A 13,231-nucleotide genomic window follows, 5' to 3' on the forward strand; every position below is an offset into this window, starting at 1 on the left:
GGAACTTTTTCACTTTTTAAATTAATTCTTTTTTAAAAAAATCTCCATTCCATTTGTTCCTCTTTTACACAGCTATTCTTTATTTTCCCCCACTGATGCTGCTTCCTTTTACCTTTCTCTAATTTTCCTTTCCCTTGTCCTTACCATCTCCTCCCATTTCACCAAGGATTTCCCAACCAGGTCACCTGGGCAGCCTCCTTTACCATGTATCATGTTAGGTGCTACCCTTTTCTTTTTCTTTTATGCCTCATTATCCAGAGGACCCTAATGACACTTCATCTTCTTATGGAAATACGTTGAGAATAATCCACTTTGTGGTGTACAGGACAGGCATAAAAATGACTTGGAAGTCAAAAAAGCTATTTAATCAGCCTGGCTTTCATTGTACCATTGAGTTGAGAGTTTTAAAATTCTCAGAATTAAAAGATAAGCCTCAGTTCCTCTGATCACAGAGGCATAGCAATCTGATTTCCTAAACTGGACATGTGAACAAACAAATTATTTTATGGGTGGGAATTAATTTATCTTAAAAAAGATTGGAGAAAATGTTAATTCTACATAAGTTGTAAAATCTTGGTTGTGTGATCATCATAAGCATAAATGAAGTACCAGTTGAGCATGGAGCCTTTATAAATCTCAGTCAATAAGATATCCACATGTTTCTCTGTTTCTGTGAATATCTCTATTTTTATGTTGTTGTTGTTGGTCATTTGCTAAGTCATGTCTGACTTTTTGTGAACCCATGGACTGCAGCATGCCAGGCTCCTCTGTCCTTCACTGTCTCCTGGAGTTTGCTCAAATTCATGGCCATTGAGTCAGCGATTCTTTCTAACCGCCTCATACTCTGCTTCCTCTTTCTCATTTTGCCTTCAGTCTTTCCCAGCATCAGGGTCTTTTCCAATGATTCAGCTCTCCTTATCAGGTGACCAAAGTATTGGAGCTTCAGCATCAGTCCTTCCAGTGAATATTCCTTTAGGATTGACTGACTTGATCTCCTTGCAGTCCAAGGGACTCTCAAGAGTCTTCTCCAGCACCACAATTGGAAAGCATTGATTCTTTGGTGCTCAGCTTTCTTTATGGTCCAGTTCTCATATCTGGACATGACTACTGGAAAAACCATAGCTTTGACTATATGGGCCTTTGTTAGCAAAGTGAGGTCTCTGCTTTTTAAAACAATGTCTATGATTGTCATAGCTTTTATTCCAAGGAGCAAGTGTCTTAATTTTATTGCTGCGGTCACTGTCCACAGTGATTTTGGAGCTCAAGAAAATAAAATCTGTCACTGTTTCCACATTTTCCCCTTCTATTTGCCATGAAGTGATGGGACTGGGTGCCATGATCTTAGTTTTCTTTTCATGTTGAGTTTCAAGCTAACTTTTTCACTCTCCTCTTCCACCCTCATCAAAAGGGTCAGGGGTAAGGAGGAGCAGAAGATAAAAGATATAGGTTAGGATGACAGCCATATTGATCTCCGCTCCTGTGGCACAGGTAGGAAAAATGATGGGCTCAGAAGAGGGAACTATCCTGGGACTCCAATTTTAGACCCCACTTGGTTCCTCAGTTTTAGACCCCACTTGGTTCCTCCGGAGAATTGGCCAAACCATAAAAGGAGAAAAAAAGACCAATGCAATGAAGGGAGAAACAAGGTAACAAGATTGTTATTGCTGAGGAGTGATGGAGATCCAGTTCAAACTGGAAAACCTAGAATTGCAGTAGATTCTTTCAGTATGTTCAACAATTTCTCTCAGTCACATCTTAGAGATATGAGAAGTGTTAGAGAAAGAAGAGGAGGTTTAGCCAGAGCTAGGAACTGGGAAAGCAGATACAGAAGAGGATTGGGGAGGTGGAAAAATCTAGGGACCTGGGAGTATGGCTTTGAAATGGGTGAGCAAAGATCATAGCAAGGAAAATGCAAATGTGCAAAACTCTGGAAATAAGAGGCTGAACATTGTGTGATGGCAAATGAGTATTTGTATAGATATGACAAGTGGACGAGGTGGGAATTTACCAGAGAGGGCAGATTTTAGATTGAGAACCTTGGAAATGGTTCCAAAGATGATTAAGTAGTGGGTATAACTATGCTGCATGTTGAATAAATGAAGCAGAAGTGAAGGGCATTACATTTGAGGAAGTTAAAATGAAGCCAGATTCAGAGATGAGTCATTACTGAGGATGTTGAAGCTGCCAAAAAAGGGATTACGATTGAAAAGAAAATTGAGCCAATGCTGAAGTCATTGAGGAAAGGGGAAGTATGATGACACAGGAAGTGTAATAGGGCATGTGTCAACTAGGTCTTGGGCATAAATTTTCTTAAATAATGAATTGATATTGGTAAACTATGGCTGTCTTTTCTCCATATAATATATACTTAAATATTATAGAATTTGAAAAATATACATTGCCAAAAATTTAACTCATCTGCATGCCCTCACTTTGAGAAAACTGCTGTTAATAATTTTTTAAAATTTTTTCCATAATGTAGCTTTTAAAATTTATATTGCTTACTGGAGTATAGTTGATTAACAATGTTAGTTTCAGGTGTACAGCAAAGTGATTCAGTTGTACATATACATGTACCTATTTTTTTCAATTTCTTTTCCCATTTAGCTTATTACAGAGTATTGAGCAGAATTCCCTGTGCTGTACCATAGGACCTTGTTGGTTATCTATTTTTATATATAGCAGTATGTACATGTCAATTCCAAACTATCCACCCCCACCCCTATCCCCCTGGTAACCAGAACTTTGTTTTCTAAGTCACTGAATCTGTTTCTGCTTTGTAAACAAGTTCATTTGTATCATTTTTATTGTATTCCATATATAAGCAATATCAGATGATATCTGTCTTTGCCTGACTTACTGCATTTAGTGTGATAATCTCTAGGCCCATCTATGTTGCTGCACATGGCATTATTTTTTCCTTTTCATGACTGAGTAACTTTCCATCTTTTATATGTACCACATCTTCCTTAATCCTGTAGTTTTAATGAAATATTCATGTTTGAGAATTAAGCTTTAACATTCAGTGAAGTACAAGTCTGCCTTTTTCTTGTCTTTTAACAATGAATTGCCTTCATCTCACAATTACATTGGTCTGACAAATTGTATTCAGTAGATTCTTAGAGACTTGCACTCAGATATTACTGTATTTCTGTGAAAAGTAGGCCATAGACTTTTCTCTGGCCTTGCCTAATTCATTTTTTTAACAAATAAAACTACTAGTTAGATCTCACCAATCCTGAAGACATCTTGATGAACACAATAGAAAACATCTTTCTGTACTCAAAGAGTTTATATTCCTCTGAGAGGGATATAAAGCCAATAACAAGGCAGTTTCTGTCATGTTTTAGCAACTATGATAAGTAACTAAGCAAGGTGATATGACTGAGGGTACCTGGGGATGGATGGTGGTGGCCATGCTGTTAGATTATCAAGAAAGACCACTCAGAGGAAGATTGAGCCTGATGGATGAGATAAAGTCAGCCAAGCACAAAAAAGGAGAAAACAGGTGTTCATCAGAAGAGAGAGCACCTACAAAGGCCTGGAGGTGTGAGACTGTAGTGTTGGAGGGATATGGAGGGACAGAAATGGCCAGTGTATGGAAGACATGAGATGTAGGCCTTTGTCAAATCAAGTAGTATCTCACTGACCACTTGTGTATGTCATTCTACGAGGAACAGGTGGTCACTGCAGGGTGGCCTGGGGAATCAAAAGATCGCTGTGGACTGATGATCTTGCTTCCTTCTTCACTGAGAAAATTGAAGCAATTATAAGATAAATCCCACCCACTCCCCCCAGCATTTGTATCCACATAGTCTCCTTTCCCTCCATAACCACAGATTATCTGTCCCTGCTCCTTCGGAATACAAACCCTAACTTTCATTCTTGGTTGCAGTCTTTCACATATTCAAGGTCAAAGCTCCAGCCCCATTAACAATTCTGCCCTCCCTCTTGAGCCATTTCTATCAGCACGCATCATTTTATCTTATTTATTTTTTTAAAAAAATCTTCTTTGTCCTCTACTTACCTTCCATCTATTGTTTCACCTATTTTCCTCCACAGCAAAACATATTGAAAAAGTTGCTTATATTCACTATCTCTAATTCCCCTTCTCTCATCCTCCCATGAATCCATTTGAGTCAGGCTTAGACACTCATAACTTAAACTTTTATTGCACAAATATGAATGACTGCCATATTGCTAATTCAGCTTTTAGTCCTCCTCTTATTAGACTTATCATCTTTGAAACATTTGCTTCATTTGACTTCTAGGGCATCAAATCTTCGTAGCTTACTGATTGCTCTTTTTCTGTCTCGATGGTTGGTTTTCTGCTTCTATTCCAGACAGCTTAAGATTGACATCTTAGTATTTGGGTCCTTAAACTTTTTTCTTTTCTACCCACACTCGCTCTATTTTTGTGTTTTCATCCATTTTAAATGTCATCTATGTGATGATGGCTTTCCAAAGTATATCTCAAGCCAGGATTTCTTGAAATTCCAAAATTTATTCAAATTGCCTAATTGACATCTCCACTTGGTTGTCTAATCAACATTTCAAACTTGCCATGTCTCAAACATGAATTTTTTAATTGAATTATAGTTGATTTATAATGCTGTGAAAGTTTCATGTGTACAGCACAGTGATTCAGTTAATATATATATATATGTACATGTATTATATATTTTTCAGATTCTTTTCCCTTATAGGATATTGCAAAATATTGAATATAAATCCCTGTGCTATACAGTAGTACTTGTTGGCTATTTTAGATATAGTAGTATGTATATGTATTCTTGCCTGGAGAATCCCAGGGACAGAGGAGCCTGGTGGGCTGCTGTCTATGGAGTCGCACAGAGTCGGACACAACTGAAGCGACTTAGCAGCAGCAGCAGCACTATGTATATGTTAATCCCAAACTCCTACTTTATCCCTCCCACCTTTCCCCTTTGGTTACCATGAGTATTTCTAGGTCTGAAAGTTTATTTCTGTTTTGTAAATAAGTTTATTTATAGTTTTTTCTTAGATTCCATGTATGAACAGTATCATATGATGTTTGTCTTTCTCTCTGGCTTACATCACTTAGTATGACAATTTCTAGATGCATCCCTGTTGCTGCAAATGGTATTATTTCATTCTTTTTTATTGCTGAGTAACACACACACACCCCTTTCTCCTCCTGCCTTTAATCTTTCCCAGCATCAGGGTCTTGTCCAATGAGTCAGTTCTTTGCATCAGGTGGCCAAAGTATTGGAGTTTCAGCTTCAGCATCAGTCCTTCCAGTGAATATTCAGGATTGATTTCCTTTAGGTTGGACTGGTTGGATCTCCTTGCAGTCCAAGGGACTCTCAAGAGTCTTCTCCAACACCACAGTTCAAAAGCATCAATTCTTCGGCGCTCAGTATTATGTTAGAGAATGTTCTAATCTCTTCTCTTACATGTAGCTGTCCAGTTTTTTTTACCACCACTTATTGGAGAGACTGTCTTTTCTCCATGGTATATTCCCTGCCTCCTTTGTTGGCCAGCTCCAGTCGGCCCAAGTAGCTCCTGTGTACCAGGCCCAGCCTCTCCAACCCTAGCTTTAATTCTAGCTCATACACACATACCCAGGTCCCTAGCCTAGCCATGTGCATGGCCAGCTCCCACAGACACAGCCTACAATTCAGCTCCTGAGGCTGCAGGTCACAGGTTGACTCCTATAGTTACAGGTCCAGGCTTGTTCTAACTCTAAGCCAGCCCTCATGTCCTCAGGTTCCAGGTCAACTCTCACAATATCAGGTTTCTGGAACATCCAAGTACTGGACCAAACACTAAACATGCAGGTGCGGGGCCCACCCAGTAGTCCATGCACCTGGACTGCTTATGCCCCCTGTACTCAGGATCCTTGTCAGTGCACATAGATACAGGTCCAAGGGCCATTACCACAGGCTCAAGTGCCAGACCTGTACCCGTAAAACTGGTTTCAAGACTTATCCAGTGGATAAAACCAGACCAGGTAATCAAGGTAGTCAACTACTTCCTTGAATATACAGACACTATGATTCATAAGGATCATGATAATCAAGGAAATAAGACACCACCAAGGAAAACCAGTATCTATGAACTGTCTGACAAAGAGTTCAGGCTTACCCTATTAAGGAAATACACTGTACTACAAGAAAACGAAGATAGACAACTAAATGAAATAGAAAAACAATGCATAAACAAAACGGGAAGCTCAAACAAAGAAATAGAAATTGTTTAAAAGGACAAATAGACATCCTTGAGTCAAAGAACAGAAGGACAATCAAAAAATTCAGTAAAGAGATATAAGAACAGACTCAACCAAGCAGAAGAATTTGTGAACTAGAAGACAGGTCATTTGAAATCATCTAGTCAGAGAAGCAAAACGGATGAAAGAGAGTGAAGAAAACTTACATGAATTATGAGATGCCATTAAAAGAACCAGTTTATACATCACATAATCCCAGAAATGGAAGAGGAGAAGAAAAGAGCAAAAAACTTATCAAAAGAAACTATAGCTGAGAGTTTCCCAAATCTGGGGAGAGATCTAGACATTGAAATTCATGAAGATAATGTCACTCCAGGTATTCAACCCAAGATGATCTTCTCCAAGACATATAATAAAGCTGCCTAAAATTGAAGAGTGATGTTCATGAAATCCATATCTGACCATGCAAATCCGTATCTGAACCATACTCTGTTCAACCTTTTAACTAGATTCTCTCAGATTAAAACGCCAAATCCATGCAGAGACATACAACACTCATACGGTCTCCCCGTTATTAATTTTCTGATGTCATCTCTTACTTCTTTCTGCTTCATTTGCTCTGCTCCAGCCTCACTGGCCTTCTTGCCGTGTTCCTGGTAGTCATGTTCTTCCTTCCAAGTCTTTGCTTAGCTTGTTCCCTCTCCTGAAATAGTCCTTTGCTTAGAACCCCCACAACTGTTACTCTCATTCTTCCCAGGTATTTGCTCAAAATGTCATCTTGCTGCTGTGGCCTCCACTGACTCATGCTTTTTTTCTTTTCCTTTCAGTTTTATTGACGTATAATTGACATGCAATATTGAGTTTAAGGTGTACAGCCTTATGACTTTACTTACATATATATCAAACTGATTATGACAGCAAACTTAGTTCACATCCCTGACTCTTGCCTTTAAAATTACTGTGCACTCTTGCTTATTGCTCTGTTCTATGTTTTCTGTGGCACTTTTGGCACTTTTCATACTTTATGTACAGAAGGCCTTAAACCCTAGCCAACATTCAATTTAAAGCCATGCTAAACTCCTAAAATGCAACAACCTTCTCATCCATAAATTTCTTATTACCTTAAATTGTCTAGGAGTAAATTCCAGCTATGAGCGGAGGACTTGATAGGAGTTGGCATCTTCTACTTCAGGCCTGGGTCACGAGTCATACTGGCTTTCTCTAGCAACGTGACCCTATTTGCTCACCTCCTCATCCTGGTCTCCCTCAGTCCTGACCATCATATACATGGATGCTTCCCAACCTATGGAGGAGCATATTTTGTCAGAGTAGAATCCAGGCACAGAAGGTAATCCTGGAACTAATACAGAAAGATACTGCCATTCGAGGCACATATTCTGGGTGAGTTTAGGAGTTCTGTGATCAAAGCATGGAGACTCTAGTGTAAAGAAGAATGGGGCATTCTTTGATAAGAAGACACTTGATAAGGTGATACTGTGATGATGCCTTCTGACCCTACCAGCTCAGGATAACTAGGGACTACTTGGATATGCAAGTCTGTGCCAGCAAACACATACAAATATGTCTTGGGTCACCATTGAATGCTACAATTTTTTAACCAACTGCAAAGTAGGTAACCAAATCCCTGCCTCAACAAGCTAGAATGTAAGAAAGCCAAGAACTGCCCACCACAAAGTGTTCACTGGCAAAAGACCATTGTAGCATCCAGTCTGGTTTACAGCTGACCAAGGCACTTTGGTATGTCTAGGAGACATTCTCATGTAAAATATTCCAAAGTCACTTGGCATCAGCCCCATGGAAAACAGTTTCCTGCTGGGGTACGCTTTCAGATAAAATAGTTGTATTCTCATGTTCAAATACAACAGCTTTTCGCTAGTAGTACTTACCCATCAGGGATACCCTCTTTCCTCTAGGTTCTATTTCCTCCTTGGTTTTGCTCCTGCAACTGGCTTTTGAGTCAAATCCCCAGCTTCCCTTTCTCAGAAACGTAAGGAATTCAGACAGATGGGAGGGATGAAAGGCTGCAGTCACCAAGCTCTTGAGAATCGGAAGGAAAAGATGACAAAAACAGGGAAATGGGAGATATAATGTGTTAGCATATTAAACATTGCATTGAGTTGGCCAAAATGTTCATTCAGGGTTTTCCTTAAGATATTATGAAAAACCTAAATGAATTTTTTGACCAACCCAATAGTTGGGTTGGACCTGCTAGTAGGACATGATTTTTTGCATGAAGTTTCCCACAGTAAATAATAGTTACTCCCTGTATAGCCTCTGAGGACATTATTATCATGATTTTTAACTTTATAAGTTTCATAGAATGTTTTTCCAAATGAAAATACCTCAGTTCTGTCTTAACTTGTGCGCACATAGTGTAGCTGTTCCTGCCATCTATCAGAAGTCTCTGGCAAGGCCATGCTGTTTTAACACCAACTTCAAAGTATTCTTATAATTTATCTTCTGACCCCCTCCCCCACCCCCATTGCCTGTGTTGCCACCAGCCTCAACTTAGTACCATCAAGGACCTGTAAGATAAAGTCGTGAAGCAAACAAGTTTAATCAAAAGCATTATAAGTCTCTTCTTGGTAATCACCTTTTGTTCTAGAGTAGCTACTTTTAGTGTAAAAAAATTTTTTTTGCCTTTATTCTGATGACCTACATGTTTAACCAATTGATTATACTTTGCATGAAAATCAAAGTGTTCTCTTTCCAGTTTAGTTTTGCTGTCAGTGCAATGCAAAATCTATTTCCCTGAATTAGGTTGCATTTCATTCATCTTTTATACATGAAATTGTAATGGTTCAAGGTTAATGATCTTTAAAGAAAATGTGTTGCTTACATTGTAACTACCTTATTTCAAAAGTATTCCAGAAAATAATGATTATTTCTAGCAGTATGAAAATGTGACATGTTTAAATCTTGGTAAAGTTGACTGAACTTTGCTTAGATTCAGTCAACAAAATGATTATTGAGTACCTTTCTAAATAAGTGTTTGGGATATTTTAGAATTGAATTAGTAAATTACAGATTAGCTTCTTTTAATGCAAGTGAATATAGTTTCTTTTAGAGAGACAGATGGGCTTCCCTGGTAGCTCAGCTGGTAAAGAATCCACCTGCAATGCAGGAGACGCTGGTTCTATTCCTGGGTCAGGAAGATCTGCTGGAGAAGGGATAGGCTGTCCACTCCAGTATTCTTGGGCTTCCCTTGTGGTTCAGCTGGTAAAAAAATCCACCTGCATTGTGGGAGACCTGGGTTTGTCCCTGAATTGGGAAGATCCCCTTGAAAAAGGAATGGCCACCAACTCCAGTATTCTGGCCTGGAGAACTCCATGGACTGTACAGTTCATGTGGTCACAAAGAGTCGGACATGTCTCAACAACTTTCACTTTCAGAGAGCCAGATAGATACAAAGTACTAAAGAAGTTCAGAGGAGGGAGAGTGTTACTGGATAGAGTACTAGCCCAATTCTCTTTATCTTCTTTCATACCTAGTTCTACTATATCTAGATCATGTCATTAGTTAATTATTTCTTCATTTATTAAACCTACAGTGTATAGGCCGGAGAAGGCAATGGCAAGCCACTCCAGTACTATTGCCTAGAAAATCCCATGGATGGAGGAGCCTGGTAGGCTGTAGTCCATGGGGTCGCTAAGGGTCAGACACGACTGAGCAACTTTACTTTCACTTTTCACTTTCACACATTGGAGAAGGAAATGGCAACCCACTCCAGTGTTCTTGCCTGGAGAATCCCAGGGACGGGGGAGCCTGGTGGGCTGCCGTCCATGGGGTCACACAGAGTCGGACATGACTGAAGTGACTTAGCAGCAGCAGCAGCAGCAGTAGCAGCACAGTGTATAGGCAATGTACTAGATATTGAGGATGTAAAATGAATATGGCCCCATTGCTTCCTTCACAGTGTTCAGTCTAATGGATCAGATAGTCATGGAAATAAATCATTATGACACAGTGTTTTTGTGTTATGCCAAAAGTCTGTGTAAAACTCTGAGAGACAAAGGAGAGGATAATAGCTCCACCTTCTGCCAAGGGTCATAGCATAGTATGCTGGTGAAATCTTAAGAAAGAAATTGGCATTTGCACTGAGCCTGGACAATTTGAAGGTCAAATAACATGCAATTGGTTGGGTGGATAGAAGAAGAAAAAATTCAACAAAAGGAATTACAAGAGCAAAGTCACTGTTATAAGCTATGTGTTTGCACTTCGAAAACCAGACCTGTTGTCTTCAAATATACTTTAAAAATAATTTAAATGTCTCATTTATTTTTTAACAGAGCCCTTGAACTAACTCTAAACTCAGAAAATGATTTACCTGGTCACAGACAACCAAGAAAACAGTCAAATTGTTAAAAGAAAAAGTTAAACTGAGTCTGACTGACACTTGTCTATTTAAAAATAACCATAGTATGTTTAAAGGATAAAACAGCCTATATTTTATTGTTATTGATTTGTATGGCTATTGATGTTTATTTTAAACTTTAACAGTTCTAAGATGTAAGAAAGTAGAGGATAAGTGAAATCTCCTGAATAAAAATTTGATAGTAAATAAACTCTTATCCCCCCACCCCCCCACAGATTTAGCAGCATTTACGCCCCACCAATTTCTGCTCAGTGCTTGTACACATGTGGGATGTACAAACAGTTCCCTGGTCATACTGTCCACTGCACAACTGCCACCAGAACACGTGGATCCCCCAGTTCTGACTGTCCTGGATGCTAGAACTGTATACATTCAGTAAGTAGAAACATCGTCCCTATCACACAGTGGTTCATGCAAGAATCCCAGTGAGTTCAATCAAGGGAAGGGTTTGTGACATAAAATTAATTTTATTGTGATTAAATGCACAGAAGTGATTAGTTCAGTGGATCTGGGAATCTTTGATTATCACTTGCCAACTTAATTTCCATTTTGTCTTTATGCAATCAAGCTGAGCCACACATGTATGTAGATTCTGTGCAAACTTCAAAAAGGAAAAAACTGACCACTTACATGACTGCTGTGGGCTTTTTTTATGTGAGGCATTATTTGCAATAATTTGGAATTGGCATAATTTTTTTTTCTTTTTGACTATAAAATGGGACTGTCTTGCTCCCCTAAAGTTGAAGTCAGAGAGATGCTTTCATATACTGGCATGTTCAGATTATTTTTGGTAATACTGGTTATTATCCATTTCTTAATATGTGAGGTACAAGGTATATTGCAGTACTTAACTAAAGCTTAAAAGACCTCTGCTCCCACTAGTTAGTACTTGTTTACATTAATCACTCTTCATCTTGTTTTTTTTCACCAGTTAAAGAGTTTGAATGGAACACAGTATGATGTTCATTCAAGCTGACAAACACAGATTTCATATCCTATTGTAACCTCCTCTGTTGGCTTTCAGTGTGTCCCAAGCTGAGCCCACTTTATTTACCTTAAAAAATTTCCCTCTACTCAAAGTATTTCTCAATTTACCAATTTCTGTCTATTCCACAAATTGTCCTACTCATTCCCATTGACACTTTGTAGCCCTCGTCTGGAATACCCTCTACTTTCCCTTCTGCTACCAATTCCAGTCCATCAAGTATATGATCTTATGTGTCCAGGTACTGTGTCACTTCATTCCAGAAGTCTTAGTTGACTACTTACTTCAGCCTTTCCAATCTCAACTTTCCTTCAGTAGTTGCATACTGAAATTCTGTGTTAGATTGCTGCATCTTTCAAGACAACTGTGACATGAAAATTATACAATTATCTCTCCCTCTCCTTTCTCAGAAGTTCTCAGACGTTCTGCTTCTCCCAATTGTTGTTCCATGGCCCGAATTCACAATCAAGTGCTCACTCCTACATTTTTGTATTACTAGCTAATTAAAATGATAATAACTAGAAAGCAGGCACTATGTCTTATTTCTATACCATTCAGAATAGACCTTTAATAACTACTTGGTATTTTTTAAGTGAATTACTTTTGAGCTCTTGGTGTGTTTCTTTACGATGGCATAAATCCAAGCTCATATGTGTCTTTTAAAAACCCTGCACATTTCAGATTTGACTTGAATGTATGATGATTATAATGCTATATTTTTTCATTCCCAGGTGGAAACAACCAAGAAAAGTAAATGGAATTCTGGAGCGCTATATATTATATATTTCAAATCACACACATGATTTTACAGTTTGGGATGTCATCTATAACAACACAGAACTTCTTCAGGATCACACTCTGCAGTACCTTTTACCTGGTAATAAATATCTCATCAAACTGGCAGTAAGTTCGCTTTATTTTTATCACTGTCTGTCCTCATCACTGTCCTTGCTGCTTCCCTTTTGTCTCATCTTCTCTCCATCTCTCACTTAAAAAAAAAAAATTCTCTTGTATTGCTATTTACACTGAAAACTCGCTTCACAAAGTGAAAATATTGCTGATCTAATACCTATGTATTTATTTTTTGTTATGCAAAATGATAGAATAACCATCCGAAATGAGATTTCTCCAAATCTAATTTGGGATTATCAGAAATTATTTCTTTTTTATTATTTGTAAAATGTCATAATTGTCGAGGGCTTTTCAGAAAATGCTTGGATTACTAGGGCTATTTCCCAATGGGGCTTGTATTCATTCAAAAAGCAATGCATGGTATGAAAATGTAGGTCTTATATTTTTAAATGAAGATTTAAATGACCCTCAAATATTCTTGATTGTTATTATATTCTGGTTTACATTACATTTCTATCTCAAAATAACAGTCACTTAATAAAACCCTAGAATCAACATAGTTTAGACAGGCAATAGCATTTTTTTAATGCAAAATAGCACTTTTACACAAAGATCTTTTAAAAGACCTTGATATTACTGTGGAATTTATACTCAGTAGTTTCCTTTTTTTTTTTTTTTGATGAAATATAATCTTTTTTAAGTTTAATAGCATATCTGAAAATAACTGAATATAAACATGAGATTGTCCCTATTTGTTTTAAACACACTCTTCATTTTATAGCAATACCTA

At 38.1% G+C, this 13,231-nt stretch overlaps 1 protein-coding gene across 1 annotated transcript in view; it reads left to right on the forward strand.

Moving 5' to 3' along the window:
• Positions 1–13,231, forward strand: part of USH2A (usherin) — a 969,245-nt gene that overhangs the window by 499,435 nt on the left and 456,579 nt on the right. Inside the window, exons 32-33 of the mRNA XM_055419911.2 lie at positions 10,820–10,979; positions 12,321–12,492. Coding sequence (XP_055275886.2) covers positions 10,820–10,979; positions 12,321–12,492 — 332 coding nt within the window. The remainder of the gene's footprint in view (positions 1–10,819; positions 10,980–12,320; positions 12,493–13,231) is intronic.

This window comes from Moschus berezovskii, chromosome 17 (genome assembly GCF_049115385.1).
Source record: "Moschus berezovskii isolate FMDL1 chromosome 17, NW_MosBer_1.0, whole genome shotgun sequence".
Classification (NCBI taxonomy): Eukaryota; Metazoa; Chordata; class Mammalia; order Artiodactyla; family Moschidae; genus Moschus; species Moschus berezovskii.